We start from the raw sequence: 17,865 nt of genomic DNA, 5'->3' as shown, positions 1-17,865 counted from the left end.
CAGCTCGCAATAATGCTGGGAGGTATTCCTGTTCATACCAAAAACCATTTTTTATTTTTGTTATGATACAGATTTTTCTTATACCACAGCACCGGTTTAAATAGCTTAAACAACATTCAGAATGTGGAGCAGCAGGAAACTGTTTAAGGGGGGACTTTTTTTTACTGCAACACTGCTAAACTTGCATGCGTTAGTGGAGGTTTTGAGTGGTGAAAATGGACAGAGAACATTCCGAAACTGAAGCTGTAGCTGACTTTAAAGTTGAACTTGATGACACAAGAACTTCTGCCAGAAAAAAGGAGCCGTGTCTGACTTCGGTTTTAAAAGGTCAGATGTGGACGAAACAACTATTTACTGCAAATGCTGTCGAGCTAAATGTGTCACCAATGTTGGCAACACGAGCAATTTGCTGCACCACCTTAGCTGCAAACATGCTTTAGAGTACCAGTGCTTTGGATACCTTCACACAGTCATAGGTATGCCATAGTTATTAAAATAATAAACTATTTTAAGTAATAGTAGTAAAAACATACCATAGTACTGTAGTAAGAAATGTACAATGAATGTGCGTATAATCAGTTTTCTGTTCTCTCTATTGTGAGTCAGTACAGGTAGTCCCCTACTTAAGATGGTTCAACTTAGATTTTTCAAACTCACAATGTCGAAAAGTGAGACAATAATTTATATAAACTTGACTAAAATACAAATTTTCAAGTTGCCGCAGCAAGCGAACGTTTCTGTGGGCCAAGCGATCCGAGTGACGCAGTACGATACGTTGCCAGAAACTCCCACGTTGTGAGATGCCTCAGTCTAACTAGCGATCGATAGAAATCAGTGATATATTTGTTACAGTGCTTTTCAATACCCTTTTGCTAGAAGGAAAGTTAACTTTGTTGATTTGACCTTGATATCCTGCGCGTGCCTGAATAGCGAAGAGCAAACAGCTTCTAAAATGGCATGTGGAGAGATACCAAAGTGAATGCTCAAAGCAAAATAATCGGTGGAAGACTTTTTGTGTATTATCGCTGATTTGGACTCTGACTTGTCAGATTCCAATTTTGATGCAAGTGATCTGAGACACACATTGCATTTCCACTCTTAAATGTGGTTATAGCTAATGGAAGTGCTCCAGTGCTGAATACAAATCTTAGTTTTTTGGAATTAAGTAATAAAAATATATTTGCAGTAAGTAATTCCACACACTGAGGAGAGGCAAGACACATGACAGCTCGCATGGAGTTTGCTAAAAGACACCTGAAGGACTCTGAGATGGTGAGAAATAAGATTCTCTGGTCTGATGAGACCAAGACAGAACTTTTTGGCCTTAATTCTAGGCAGTATATGTGGAGACAACCAGGCACTGCTCATCACTTGCCCAATACGGTCCCCACAGTGAAGCATGGCGTGGCTGCATCATGCTGTGGGGATGTTTTTCAGCTGCAGGGACAGGAAGACTGGTTGCAATCGAGGGAAAGATGAATGCGGCCAAGTACAGGGATATCCTGGACAAAAACCTTCTCCAGAGTGCTAAGGACCTCAGACTGGGCCGAAGGTTTACCTTCCAACAAGACAATGACCCTAAGCACACAGCTAAAATAACGAAGGAGTGGCTTCACAACAACTCTGTGACTGTTCTTAAATGGCCCAGCCAGAGCCCTGACTTAAACCTAATTGAGCATCTCTGGAGAGACCTAAAAATGGCTGTCCAACAACGTTTACCATCCAACCTGACAGAACTGGAGAGGATCTGCAAGGAGGAATGGCAGAGGATCCCCAAATCCAGGTGTGAAAAACTTGTTGCATCTTTACCAAGAAGACTCATGGCTGTATTAGCTCAAAAGGGTGCTTCTACTAAATACTGAGCAAAGGGTCTGAATACTTAGGTCCATGTGATATTTCAGTTTTTCTTTTTTAATAAATCTGCAACAATTTCAAAAATTCTTTTTTTTGTCTGTCAATATGGGGTGCTGTGTGTACATTAATGAGGAAAAAAATTAATTTAAATGATTTTAGCAAATGGCTGCAATATAACAAAGAGTGAAAAATTGAAGGGGGTCTGAATACTTTCCGTACCCACTGTATACAGTACCATATCATCTGCATATAGAGAAATTTTCTGTTTCAGTCCTTCTCTGATAATCCCCTTTATCTGGTATGCATTTCGACAGTGAACTGCCAGTGGTTCAATGGCGATTGCAAACAGCAGTGGTGACAAGGGGCATCCTTGTCTGGTACCATGTTCTAGTTTAAAGTAGTCTGAACAAATGTTGTTAATACAAACTGAAGTTTCTGGATTAGTATACAGTAGTTTGATCCATGAACAGATGTTCGGGCCAAACCCAAATTTCTCTAATTTAGTGAAGAGGTAGTTCCATTCAATCATGTCAAATGCTTTTTCTGCATCCAGTGATGATAATATCTCTGGGGTTTTTGACTTTGCTGGTGAATATATTACATTAAACAGGCGTCGAAGATTAGAAGATAAGTGTCGGCCTTTAATAAATCCAGTTTGATCTTGTGTTATTACCGAAGGCAGAACTTTCTCCATCCTTATAGCTATGGTTTTTGAGAGTATCTTAACATCATTATTTAGAAGTGAAACTGGTCTGTATGATGCACGTTGTAACATGTCCTTATTTTGTTTAGGAAAGATGGTGATTAATGCTTGACGAAAAGTTTGAGGTAAAATTTGATTGTATCTAGCTTCTGTAAATGTTGCTAATAAGAGGGGAGCTAGCTGAGTGGAGAATTTCTTATAAAATTCTACAGGGTAGCCATCAGGGCCTGCTGATTTCCCACCTTGAAGTGACTTTATAGCATCTAGTAATTCTGATAACGTCAGAAGTTTATCCCTTCCTCAGCACTAAAAGTATCTATTTGTGGTATCTGTAATGTATCCAGAAATGAATTAGATTGTGTGTTGTCTTCTTTAAACTCAGTTGAATATAAGGATTTATAGTACTCTCTAAATATGTGCATTATATTTTTCGTGTTGGTGATTACTGGGATTGCATTGCGAACTTCTTGCTTGTGAATTTGTTGAGCTAAAAGCTTATTAGCTTTCTGTCCATGTTCATAGTAATGATGTCTTGATTTATAAATAAGTTGTTCAGTTTCTTTAGTTGTCAAGAGGTTGCATTCTGAATGCAGAGCCTGCCTTTTCCTATAAAGAACCTCACTTGGACGCCTGGCGTGTTCTTCATCTGTTCTAGTAATTTCGCTTCTTAGCTCTGACACTTTCTTGGTTTCTAATTTATTCCTGTGGGAAAGATATGAAATAATCTGTCCTATTAAGAAGGCCTTTGTTGTTAAAGGAACATTTACTAACACAATAATATTTATTGCTACTGCTATACAACTACCTGTGTTTTTAAAGTGTAATAATAATAAATAATAATAATATATTCTATTTATATAATGCCTTTCCCATGCTCAAGGGGCTTCAGAGTCTCATAAAGAAACAGCAGGTATTTGGAACATTGATTACAAATGACTCCTGAATAGAACACTAAAACAGTATGTATATTGGAAGCTCTGAATCCTGGTATCTTCATATGCTGCTTCTGCTGCTTGCTCTTGCCGCTTATCTAATAAATCCCCCCAAACCCCCCCCTCCCCCACACCTCTGCCCTTCTCACCTTCTTTGCTGTGCTGTGCTGCTTCTATTCTACTATCAGGTTAGTATTGCTCAGTACTATGTGAAAATACTCTTGTGACAAACTAATTTATATTAAACAGTTTGTTCAGAGCAAATGGTTAGACTGGAATGTTATAAAAGACACTGGTATTGTGTGGTGCCTAAAGTATTTACATTGTGGTTCATGTCACTTTCACCACTGGGCTGCTAATGAAAACTTCAACAGAAGCATTTTTTCATGAATATGCCGTCTTATTCATGGCTTTGGAAATAGAGGTATCATTGTGCCAAATTTGCAATTTTGGATAATGGATCTGTCCACAATGAACCCATATCAGCAAATTACATTGTTTAACTCAAGATTCCTTAATGGCAAAATGCTGGTGCTATTAGAATTCATTGTAGACTCCAAACTTGACATTCTATGTCTAACAGAAAATTGGCGAAAATTAAATGATTTTACATCTCTCACTGAGGCGACACCATCCGGATACATTTAATTTGCAGAGCCTCGCAGCTGATGACAACGTGGAGGAGTAACAGTAATTGCTAGAGTGGAACTAAAGATTAAAAAAAATCCCAATTGACTGCTCATTGTCTTTTTAGTGTCTGGCTCTTAAACTAATAATGAAATCAGGTCCTGTCTTGAGAAATAAATTCTTATCCTTACTGGACTGTATTTATTTGGTGCAAAATGATGATTTTCCTTCTCACTCTGGTGGTTGTATATTAAACCTGATCTGCCCATATGGCTTCTCTGTCGACAATACTTATAACAATGATTTGGGACTCTCTGATCGTAAAGCAGTACTTTTCACTGTCCCATTGCATTAATTTTCCATTAATTTTAATTGTCCCCTCCTCTTACCTGTAAACGTCAAATTTCTTTCAGAAACCTTAAAAAAATAAAATCTATCCTTCTATCCTTGCTATTTCCATTTCTGATCTTTTTCTGTTTTCACACTAGATAATCTTGTTGACCACTGTAACACAGCCCTTCTTTCAGCATTAGATTAAACAACTCCTTTAAAGCATAAGGAGGTTTCCTTTAAGTGCTCAGCTCCATTGTGCAATTCAGAGTTACGGTCTATGAAAGCACCTTGAGAGAATGTCATGTAATACTGGCCTCACCGTGCACATCCAGACTTTCTCTGACCACCAAAGGGCTTACAGGGATGCACTAGCTGCAGCCAAGAATACACATTATGGTAGAATAATAGGAAGTGGTCATGATAACCCAAGGGTTTTGTTCTCTGTAGTTAATTAACTACTTCAGCTTACATCTGGCCAAATCATCTCCACTACCGAAGTGTGTGAAAAATTCCTCCATTTTTTCCACAGTAAAATTAAAGATCTAAATAGTTCAACTAACATAATTCCATCATCCATTTCTGTTTCCCCTATCTTCCCACTCCATCCAGCTTTTTTTCCAAATTTTTGCCAGTCACATCTGCATTTGTTAATGTCCTGCTTTGTAAGATGAGGCACACTACCTGTATACCGGACCCCATCCCCACCGTACCTCTTAAATCCTGCCTTCATGCCATAATCCTGACTGTTACAACACTGGCTTGGTGCCACCCACTTTTAAAATCACTTCTGTAATCCCACTATTAATGCTTGATGTTGACAGTCTTTGGTCTATTTCTTACTTACCCTTTCTGTCAAAAGTTCATGAGCATGTTGTAGCCTCCCAACTCACCAATTATATAACTTGTAATAATTTGATGGAACTCAAACCAGCATATTAATTCTTTTAGATCTTAGTGCAGCATTTCACAGTGTCAGACATGACATTCTACTGTCCACAATTGAGAACATTCTGGGTATCTCTGGCACTGCCCTCTAGTGGTTTAAGTCCTATCTGACTGATAGGCAAGAGTTTGTTAGTCTTGGCAACAGCTGGTCCAACACAGTGTCAGTCACACAAGTGGTTCCTCTTGGCTCTTTCCTCTTCTGTGTCTATATGGTTCCCCTTGGCCATATTATTCATAGCTGTGGGTTATCATTTTTATGCAGATGATACTTAACTCTATTTCAGTGTTAAAAGTGGAACTTCATCAGGGCTTTCTCAGCTCACAACCTTCCTCAGTGAAATTAAAACCTGGGTGGAGCAGAACTCTTTAAATTTAAATTGCAACAAAGCTGAACTCTTGCAAATTGGCATTATAGTGCAACTTAAAAAAAATGAGTTCCTACTCAGTCACTCTTCACAGTGATCTCAGACCTTCTTTTGATGCAAGAAATCTTGGTGTCATTTTTGATTCCTCCCTTTCTTATTCCACCCACATAAACCACATTAAAAAAACTAACTTTCACTACTGCAACATATCCCATGTTCGCTCATTTCTCTCCTTTTCTAATGCTTCTAATGTTGAGAAACATATCCATGTTTTTATCACATCCCTCATTGAATATTGTAGCTCCCTACTGGCATTTGCTGCATCTATTCTTCTATTACAGCTCCATTTGATTCAGAACTCTGCTGCAAGAGTCCTAACATGATCAGCAACAGCGAGCACATAATACCTATCCTGCTTCGCCTGTATAGCGCCAAGACTTAGGAATAACCTCCCTAAATTAATTAGATTAGTTGATTACATTCATTTTTTTAAGAAACAACTTAAAACCCATCTGCTCAGGAAGGCTTTTAACTTACCCTTAAATTTTGCCTCCTGTTTCAGTCTTCCTGTCTGTCTAGATGCTGATTATAATTTATGTGTGTGTTATATCACAAATTATGTTAATTTGCTAAGATTTTCTTTTAGTACTTAATTTAGTATTTTACTCTAGTTGGTTGTCTTTTTTTCTATCTATTGCTTTTTATATCCTGTATCTATCTGTTTTAATGTTCTATTCCGGAAGCATTTGTATCCAATGTTACATATACCTGTTGCTTCTTTATGAGACCCTGTGAAGCGCCTTGAGCATGGGAAAGGCACTATATAAATAAAATAATATTATTATTTATTTTTATTACACTTTAAAAACGCAGGTAGTGGAATAGCACTAGCAATAAATATGATTTTGTTAGTTAATGTACCTTTAACGACAAACATTCATCAAGATTGCAGCAAAAGTACAAGTGGGTAAATATTGTGGCATTTGTAAGTGTACTGGGAGATCTTAAAGGAGTAAAGTTTGAGAACCACTACATTAAAGTGTATGAAGTTGAAAGACATATTAATGGCAATGCGTGCCAGGAAAATGTCAGCTGTGATAGAATTAAACTGACATACAACACTACTGTAAATATTTGAAAGACATTTTAGATTATATCACCAAGCAGAATACACTTGATTTTCAGCAGTATTTATTACACATGAGTTAACAGTATTCTTTTGACAAGCTTGATTGTTTCTTCAGAGTACTGCAATGTTAAGAAAATTCATCCATCTATCCTCTTCCGCTTATCCGAGGTAGGGTTGCAGGGGCAGCACCCTGGGCAGAGAGACCCAGACTTCCCTCTCCCCAGCCACCTCTTCCAGCTCTTACAGGAGAATCCCGAGGCGTTCCCAGGCCAGCCGGGAGACATAGTCCCTCCAGCATGTCCTGCGTCTTCCCCGGGGCCTCCTCCCGGTTGGATGCGCCCAGAACACCCCACCAGGCAGGCGTCCAGGAGGCATCCTGATCAGATGCCTGAGTCACCTCATCTGACTCCTCTCAATGCGGAGGAGCATCGGCTCTACTCTGAGCCCCTCCCGGATGACTGAGCTTCTCACCCTATCTTTAAGGGAAAGCCCAGACACCCTGCGGAGGAAACTCATTTCAACCGCTTGTATGCACAATCTCGTTCTTTCAGTCACTACCCATAGCTCATGACCATAGGTGAGGGTAGGAACGTAGATCAACCGGTAAATTGAGAGCTTTGCCTTACGGCTCAGCTCCTTTTTCACCACGACAGACTGATGCAGAGCCCACGTCACTGCGGACACCGCAATGATCTACCTGTTGATCTCATGCTCCATTCTTCCCTCACTCATGAACAAGACCCCGAGATACTTGAACTCCTCCACTTGGCGCAGGATTTTGCTCCCAACCCTGAGAGGGCACTCCACCCTTTTCTGGCTGAGGACAATGGTCTCGGATTTGGAGGTGCTGATTTCCATCCCAGCCGCTTCACACTCAGTTGCGAACCGATCCAGAGAGAGCTGAAGATCATGGCCTGATGAAGCAAACAGGACAACATCATCTGCAAAAAGCAGTGACCCAATCCTGAATCCACCAAACCGGACCCCCTCAGCGCCCAGGCTGCACCTAGAAATTCTGTCCATAAAAGTTATGAACAGAATCGGTGACAAAGGGCAGCCCTGGCGGAGTCCAGTTCTCACTGGAAATGGGTTCGACTTACTGCCGGCAGTGCAGACCAAGCTCTGACACCGATCATACAGGGACCGAACAGCCCTTATCAGGGGGAAGGTACCCCATAATCTCTGAATACCCCCCACAAGATTCCCTGAGGGACACGGTCGAATGCCTTTTCCAAGTCCACAAAACACATGTAGACTGGTTGGGCAAACTCCCATGCACCCTTCAGGACCCTGCTAAGGGTGTAGAACTGATCCACTGTTCCGCGACCAGGACGAAAACCACACTGTTCCTCCTGAATCCAAGGTTTGACTATCTGATGGATCCTCCTCTCCAGGATCCCCGAATAGACTTTTCCAGGGAGGCTGAGGAGTGTGATCCCTCTGTAGTTGGAACAGAAATTTTAGAAAACAAATACTATAATAATATTCCTTTGACAGTGACATCACATGGCAGGAGAGCCTTGGCCACTTATGTTAAAATAAGTATTTTGTGCTGTAGTGACGTAACCTTTTGAGAGAATGTCAGCTGAGTCTCTACCTTTGGGAGAATGCAAAGCCATTCTCTGTGAAGGAGCATAAAATGGATGTTTGATGACCAATGTGACAGATCAAACTCTCCGAATCGGACCTGGGAAAAGAAAGAAGGAATCCGGTGGCTCATGAGGACGCCGGTTCCCCCTTGAGGAGGAAGAGCATCTTCTTCCAAGAGTTGATCAACATCCTTTATTAAAGGGACAATAAGTGGTACTTTCAAAGAGTGTTAAAACAGCTGGTTGTGTCGTTTGTGTCTGTCCTTCCTTCGACGTACATCAGGCTTGTTAAATTATGTTTCTTATGCTGTATAATGAGGTGAAACAACTTTTTATTCTCATTAAAACTTAAAACTAACAATTTGAAGGGGGCAGTTTAAACTCGTGCAGTTATTGCACTATAAATGCACTTTCTATAGAATGCTCATTATACATTTTACAAACGTTAAATGATTGAGCAGCTAAAAATAATGCAGAGATGTGAAAAAATAGGAAATAATGTATTACATATTACATACATACAACAGAGGTTTTATAAAAGTAGGAGAAAACTTATAAAGTAAATATACGAATAAATAAAAGTATTAAGAAGGCAACAATAAGGACATTTTTACATCTTTTGATAAATGTATTTTAAAATGCTATATATGTAAGGTTACAAAGCAGTGGAATGGAACACCTCTTGCTGGTACAAGTAATGATATTTTTTCATTAGAATATGTTTTTAAAAAGTTCTCCGCTAGTTTTAATTGCTGAAATTTGCCAAAAAGTGCCTTTTATAGTGATTATGGTGTGTTCGCTCGTGATCTTGTTCATCAAATATTTTTTTGGAAATTTGCTTTGTGAATTTTTACAAACACCTCATGATGCTTTGCAAGGCCAGCCTGATTTCACAAATCTGTAACAACCAAGCTCAGAACTTTAATTTATGTCTACTGTACCGTACTGTACATTGCTGACATGGACATTGCTGGGTTGCAAGCACACAAGGAAAAGAAAAAATCTGTTTAAGCTGCTAAGATGCACTGAAACTAAAACACCCTCTTCCAACCATTGCACTGAAGCACTTGACAGTGCTCAAAACATGCTTGTTTTTTCCACTTGCAGACTTCCTTTCAACCCCAGGGCTTTTGGATTTCTGTATGTGGGTCCTTAGTGAACCTTTAAAGGGTAAAATGGATCCCAAAGCCACAATAATTGTGAAACACTGACAGATTTCCATCCTACATGTGTTTATTTAAAAAAAATGCAGTATTAGAGTTTTTCCACAAGATAGATAACAATGATCACTGAGAGAGGCAGCCTAGGACCACATGGCTAATTATGCATGCAATTTAGCCATGTGCCCAGTAACACCTCAGAAAAAGCCTTAAAGATGCCCTCTCTCCCACCCTTTACTCATCAGAAACACAGGACATGAGTGAAATAAAAAAGATTGGAAGACGAAAGTGCAAAGCATCTGCATAGATACAGTACATGGGAAACAGAAAAGAGTTTCCAGCTGTGGCCAGAGCAAGCCAGTACTAAGCTGTTATATCCTGGCAAGACCAATGTGTACCCAAGATTGGAATGCTGAGCACAATCATTTTTATTTATTCATTGTTAGTTTGTAGCCATTTGTTGTATTTTTGTTATTTGAGGCAAGGTGGCACAGTGATTAGCACTGCTACTTTACAGCTCAGATCAAATATTTAGCCACAATAATCGAACCAGCATAGTTGGCCGCCATTTCCCTAGCCTTCAGAGACATTTTAAAATAACAGTGCACCATTATAATCCACTCAAAATGAGTTCAGTTTATCCTTCCTTATTGACTTAAGTACATTTTGCAGTGTTTTTTGTGATTATGCAGGACTTGAGGCAAAGTGAATTCAGCAGGGTTCACTCATCATTTTTGTCCACCAACACTGATTTCTGTCCAAATAGGATTTTGCAAATTGAAAAGTATGCTCTCGTGATTACTTAATTTGATGGTTTGAAAGGCAAAATTAAGGATTGTTTTTGTTCAGTGGGAAACCATAGGAATTGGGAAGGAAGATCTTTGAATACTAGTCTATACAGTCCACATATTTTCCACAATTCTCTGTCTTAAATTGTGATATATATATTTGGCCATACCAACTACCCCTAAGATGAACAATTAAATTCAGTCCAAACAGTAACTGCCTCAGCTGTAAACAGATCACAATAAATAGAAATGACCAGAAATATTTGAACAAGTACAAACCACTTTACATTAGCAGCTGTGAAATAAATAAATAAGTCTGTCTATAGGTTGATGGGCAAATGGACATGGACAGGCAATGAAAAGTGTGAATATATAGATGAGGAACCCACTTTCCCAGAAAGCTTTGATTAGTGGGCAGTGTTAGACATTGATGAGGTAGAAGTGTGGAGGTTTACGTGGGGTTGCCCCGTCAGAGAGGTGGCACCAATAAATAATACATAAATACATAATAATAACAACTATAATAATGTGACAAATATCTTTTGTTAAAAGAGGCAAACATTCAAAATGTACAGATTTTAATTGAAATACAATAAAGCACATACCCATAAAAAGACATTAATATAAATTTTAAATGTGCTCCATTGCTTTGGGTAATTGTTCACAATATTCAGAGCTTCAAAACTGCATCATACTGATAATCTGGTTTCAGTATTGGGGGCAGTTTAAAATTACTTGATTTAGTAAAAACATTCTTTCAGCAATATATATTTTATGTACTCTACTAACACATGCAATTGTATTCTATCGGGTAAGAATTGCAGAAATACATTTGTTTATTGGGTGGGGTGGAATTTGGGTGGTTTATCATGTAATTGCCTGAAGGCAGTGCCATGTTTATATCTTGAAACAACTCATATGGAATTGTAGATAAGAGACACTTTACATGCTCTGCATTTGATAAGTCTCAGCACTCTTTGTTGAAGCTTTCACCATAAATTACTTTGTGTTACATGACCAATTACAAGATTGATTCAGAATTTTCATAGTGATTCAAAGTCACATTTGCGCAAAGCAAGAATCAAAAGGTTAGGTTCATTTTGGCAGATGAAGTAAGAACAGGAGCAATCTTCAAAAGTAAAGAAACACTATAGGCAACTCTGACAACTTGCATCAAGAATTTGGCTGGAGAGAATAAGGATCAATTTCCTTGGAAGATCATATATTTTTTTCTTTCTCTTATTCTTGATTTCTTAAAATTCATGTTTTTTTTTAAAACCACTGTTTTGTAATTTTACCTTTATGTCTGTGTTTTGGTCTCTTAATCACTGAGTTGTCTTTGTTTGTGAGAAGGTATAAGGTATTACAACAACTTAGATTCAATAATTAAGAATGATTTAATAATTTAATTTGTTTAAGATTGGATGCCACAGTGCCATTATACTCATGTCTTGGAGTCAATGTATATAGATTACTGGGTGAGTGATGAATATGGGCAGGCTGTTGCCAATTTCAGTGGTAGGGGCAACGCTGCATAACTCTTCTCTGTGATAGACTTGGTTGGTGCATATGTTTCTGGATATCATGCATTTAACGATGGTGGATGAAAACAACAGGTAACAAGATTGTACTCATAAATATACTGTAAGTACTGCATTACTGTAGTCTTCCACATTTATCACAGGGTGAAGAAAATGTACAAATAAAGGAAGGCTAAACTCTTTTGGCCTATGTATGTAGGTTTTATGCCTCACGTACTGACCACAGACTAAACAAAAAAAACAAAACAAAAATAACAGCAACCACCTGGGGGCACTTCAGCCAAGGCAAGTATTAAGAAACAGGGTCTGGAGTGACTTCATCTAGAGATTCCCAAATTTGGTTTTCCATTGAAGAAAGTGTACAGTTAAGAAAGACAAAACATTTCTGAGGTGACATGGCTGAATATTCCGTCAATTAATCATTCATTTAATGTATGTAAAGACTTTTGAATTCATCCCCATTAATTATATGGTATGACTAAGGACACTAACAAATTTAAAGTGTATAGTTACTTGTGGAGATTTATAAACACGATCCAAGAAATTATTTGAAGAGATTGTTTGCCTTGCACAAAGAAATTAGTGTGTTTTCATACTTCATTGTCTTTGTAGACATAAGGAAATCTATAATAAGTTGGAGGACTAAATATTTCTTTTGGTTTTAGCTTTTTTGTATAAGAGCTAACTCAATAGGTAACCCAGTTTTTTCATCAACTATAAGGCAAACCTTACCAAACAAACCATACCAGACATCTATAATGATGTCAACTGATTTCAAGTTAAACATTCTTAAGTGGTTGCATTCTTCAGTCAGTAAAGAGTAGTCATTAGAACTATGTTTAATATAGGCTTAAGCCATTTTTTCAGACCTTTTTTATTTCTTTGATTATTATAACTCAAATGCAGTCTCCCAAATCTGTGCATCTTTTCTCACTCCATAGGAAGAAGACTATATTTCTAATACTAAATTATATACAAGAAAGAACATGATTACATTTAACTGATTTTTGACATGCCTTCAATAATGTATTACTAACAGAGGATATTATACTCCGTACAGTTGCTGGGTGACTAAATTCAGTAACATTCCAGAATTTAATTGAAAGGATTTTTAACATATTTTTTGTCCCAGTATTTATTAACTTTGCTAATAATCAATACTGATAGATAATACACATCCATATCTGAATTTATTAAAAGAGACATAGCAAGAAATTACATATGAGTGTATGCAAGTTGAATTATGAATTACTTTTGTGACTGGGGAGTCTTAGGGTAAAGAGCTAAAGATGTATTCTAGCTCCATCAGATCATATTTAAATTTTCTGGGTCCACTAAGCACTAAAGATTACTATACAAAACATTAAGATTTTAGTTATGATCTTTTATTTCTAGCCCACTGTAACCATGGACAGATAAGAAGGCATATTTTATTTCTTATTTGCATATGTTTAAGTACTTAAGGTTAATTATTTAAAATCCCTTTACTAAATACAATTCTTATTTCCCAGACTGCTTGTTTTCGAGAAGAGAGAGATGTGTTGGTAAATGGTGATAACCAGTGGATCACAACATTGCACTATGCCTTTCAGGATGAAAATTACTTGGTAAGTAAAATATTTTTTAATTGATGAAAATGTAGTTTTAAATAAAATAATACTACTTTTATACTGTACTCAAAAGACAGTAATCCTTTACCAGCCATATTTAAATATCACCAGTCTTCTAGTAGTTCTAGTTTTTTTTTCTGGTGTTAAAGACTCCTTGAAAAGTGCTATAATTTGTCATAACACATTGTGCAATTAAAAATATAAATGCTATGACATTTTATTTAGTGTACAGTTACTTTAAGATCTTTCACATTTCAGCTTTGTAATAGACAGCAAGAATGCATTGTAATATGTACAATACTAATCAAAATGCATGGTGCTCCCCTCAATGCCATCATGATTACTGGCTATAAAAACCTTACTTTGAAACTTCTGTCTTCCTTCCCTGAAAAATCTCAGAATATAGTTTAAAACACTATCTACCAATAAGAGGCTATTTAAGTTGAAATCAAATTGTACCAAAACTCTAAGGAAAATAAATCGACATATTAAACAATGAATCAACAAATATAGGACAATGTATTAGTAGTCCCTTTTTATTTGACTTAAAGCTGAAATTGTATCCCAATAGGGGAACATTTGTTAATAGGGAAATTACAAATCAAGTCACAGGAGAGGACTGTTGCTGCTTATGTGAAATATACTGTAAGCCAAAGAGATTTTTTCATATTTTGCTAGGAACTACTTAATTAATTAACATGAATTCATGTTCCAGGTCTATGCTTTACTTTAAAATAAGTCATAGATCCTCCATGTTGGAAACATGGATTTTATGTTTATATTGCTTAGATACTATCTTCCTTCAACTTAGTGAACACAAAGTTTACTTTCTTTACAAGGGAAATTTCTTTGCACAACTTAACAGCCTTGATCCCTTTGTTTTTTTTATACAATACAATACAATACAATACAATACAATACAGTTTATTTTTGTATAGCCCAAAATCATACAAGAGGTGCTGCAGTGAGCTTTAACAGGCCCAGCCTCTTGGCAGCCCCCCAGCCCTGACTCTCTAAAAAGACAAGGAAAAACTTCCAAAAAAAATCCCAGTAGGGAAAAAATGGAAGAAACCTTGGGAAAGGCAGTTCAAAGAGAGACCCCTTTCCAGGTAGGTTGGGTGTGCAGTGGGTGTCAAAAAGAAGGGGGTCAATACAATACAATACACAGAACAAAACACATCCTCAATACAGTGTACAAATAAAACTTTTAGAAGTACATAACAGAATTTAACAGTAGATGATATCCCATAATATGATTTGGATTTGTTTAGACTCCTGGAGACCTCAGCCATCAAGTTGCCTCCCGCATTTGGCCATTCCACGGCTGAAATAGTGCTGGGCCAGCCAATCTGATGAAAGGATCCCTCTTTCCCACGATTCCTGTGATCCTCCATCAGGGATGACTTTACCTTAGGCAGGCAAAATAACTTGGCAGGAGGGCCATGGCACCAAGTGCCACATTTGAGTACCAAGAAGAGAAACGGAATAGTTGAGGGTTAGTATCCAGTTATAACTATCAAGTTACTTATGTTTTTGTGCTAATGACTAACAACAGAGATGCAGTATGTACAGTTAATCAGCAGCTCTAGTCAGGATATGCTAAACTGAAGTAGTGAGTCTTCAGCCGGGATTTAAAATCTGAGACCGAAGGGGCATCTGTTATAGTAGCAGGTAGACCATTCCACAGTTTAGGGACCCTGTAACTAAAAGCTCAACCTCCCACTGTTATTTTATTTATCCTTGGAATACTAAGCAGACTGGCATCTTGAGATCTTAATGTGCGCTCTGGTTTGTAAGTCATGATAAGTTCAGACAAGTAAGTCAGACCTTGTCCATTTAATGCTTTATATGTTAAAAGGAGGATTTTGAAATCTGCCCTAAACTTAACCGGGAGCCAGTGTGAGGATTTAAGAACTGGAGTTATGTGTTTGTATTTTCTTGTTCTTGTAATAATTCTTGCAGTAGCATTTTGGGTTAACTGGGGGCTGTACAGTAATCCCTCCTCGATCGTGGGGGTTGTGTTCCAGACCAACCTGCGATAGGTGAAAATCCGTGAAGTAGAAACCATATGTTTGTGTGGTTATTTTTATATATTTTAAGCCCTTATAAACTCTCCCACACTGTTTATAAATATTCCCTGTGCAGTTATACAGCATAATCCCTTTGTATTCTCTTAGATATTAGGTAAGATTCATTGAAATTATGTATATAAATTTATGTAAATAAGTTTATTTACAGTAAAACCTAAACATATTGAGTGTCTCCGATATCACATATGTTACAGCCATTACGATAGACAGGCCACCAGCAATAAATACGTACAATGCAAGAAAAATAGTATACAGTAAATGTGTGTACAATAACACTAAACGTACGTACATGTACTAAGTACTGTAAGTAGAAAATTAATTATGGTTACTCACCAATAATGACACGATGACTTGTCCGATAACAATGAGTTTAATTTTACTGCACAACAAAGGAGAGCGTTACAGCCCTTCTAAAGGAGCCTCTTCAGGCGATTGTGTAGCACTGCCGTTGTTGTTCTTCTGGCAGTCTTCAATCCAAATCCCTAAAGCAGATTCCATCCAGACTACTGCCTTATTACATCCACTTACAACTCGTTTTGCACCCTGGTTAAAAGGACACTGCGGCCGTAGATCTTATATTCCTTTCCTACTTTTTAAATAAAAAGAATCGTAGCCTCATTGATGATGTAATGGCGTCCTACAGCAGTGTAGCTTTTCCCTTCCTTCAACAAATCCAAAACGTTTACCTTTTCGGCAATCGTTAACATCTTCCATTGGCGCTTGGGCACGGCCCCTGAAGCAGTAGCAGGAGCAGATCGTTTTGGAGCATAAGGAAGGGCTTGACTATACACAAAGATAAACACAAAAGAGCACAAAAGTTAACTCTTTACACAGCGAAACACGTTGTTGCTGAATGAGCGAGACGAGACTTCCTGGTTAACACTGCGTTTAGCACACAAGAACTTAACAGCGTCCTCTGATTGGTTAGCTTTTCAGTCATCCGCCAATAGCGTCCCTTGTATGAAATCAACTGGGCAAAGCAACTGAGGAAGCATGTACCATATATTAAAAGACCCATTGTCTGCAGAACCCGAGAAGCAGCAAAAAATCCGTGTTATATATTTAGTTATGCTTACATATAAAATCTGCGATAGAGTGAAGCCGCGAAAGTCGGAGCGCGATATAGCAAGGGATCACTGTATATGTTTTTTCCCATAATATGATGAAATGTCATATACAGTGGTGGTTGTGTACTTTTAACCCAGGAAGTATTTTTGTACTGATTGTGCAGAAAAGAAAAATTGCTATTCATTTTCCTTGAGTCCACCTTGTTTATTTTGCACCACATTTACACAAATTCTTCATTCCAACATGTCATATGTCACGTGATAGCACTGTGTGGCACTTGTAAATCAGGCCTACCAGCTTTTCTAGAGTCAGTTAATATTTATTTGAGAATTGGAATGGGCAAAATAAGGGACATTAGTGACTTTGAAAGTGACATGATAGTTGGTGCTATGCATGTTGATGTTAACATTTTTCCAGCTGTTGTCATAAGCTTTTCATGTATGCACAACTGATTCAGGGGTTTACCAAGAATGGTGTGAAAAGAAAAAACTTCCAGTGATAGATGATCTCATGGATCAGGGTGGTTAAAAGGGAATGACCAGAATAGTACAAGCAAACAGATGAGTTGCCAACCAGGCAATTAACATTCAGCACATCTGTGTTGAATTTAGATGTGATCTTGGAAAGCACGATTTGTCAGGCTGTGAATGAAATGGGAGGCCATTCTAAAGGCTGATGTTGTCTGAGAAGCATAAGAAAACATATTTCTTAACTAGCCACAGAAGTATCAAAACTAGACAGTTGAGAAGTGGGGATATAAAAAGGTACTTGGTCAGACAAATCGAAGCTGCATTTGCATCAAGGTGATGGAAGGATCAAAATTTGACTCAAGCAACACGCGTCATGCAGCCATCCTGTTTGATGTCAGTAATAGAGATTGATGGTAGCAGAGTGCTGATGTGAGGAATGTTTTCCTGACAAACTTTGGGACCTTTCTTACCCACTGAAGAACGTCTGAGTGATAAGGCATAACTGAAAATTGTTGCTGATTGAGTTCATCCCTTCATGGCTATAGTTTATCCACATGTGGATGAACATGTCCACCAAAATAATTGTCGCAAGGCATATACAGTATTGATGCAAAATCATTCAGGCAAGAAAGTTTTCATTGTTTCAGTGGTCTTCACAGTC

At 37.9% G+C, this 17,865-nt stretch overlaps 1 protein-coding gene across 4 annotated transcripts in view; it reads left to right on the top strand.

Annotated features, from left to right (window-relative positions):
• Nucleotides 1-17,865, top strand: part of LOC120525692 (serine/threonine-protein kinase MRCK alpha-like) — a 429,465-nt gene that overhangs the window by 187,009 nt on the left and 224,591 nt on the right. For all 4 annotated transcript variants that reach the window (XM_039748213.1, XM_039748214.1, XM_039748215.1 and 1 more), the window contains exon 4: nt 13,478-13,573. In XM_039748213.1, the coding sequence (XP_039604147.1) occupies nt 13,478-13,573 (96 nt within the window). The remainder of the gene's footprint in view (nt 1-13,477; nt 13,574-17,865) is intronic.

The sequence above is a fragment of the Polypterus senegalus genome, chromosome 3 (assembly GCF_016835505.1).
Source record: "Polypterus senegalus isolate Bchr_013 chromosome 3, ASM1683550v1, whole genome shotgun sequence".
NCBI lineage: Eukaryota > Metazoa > Chordata > Cladistia > Polypteriformes > Polypteridae > Polypterus > Polypterus senegalus.
Note: the sequence above shows the minus strand (reverse complement) of the source record. Positions and strands in the feature narration are given on the sequence as shown.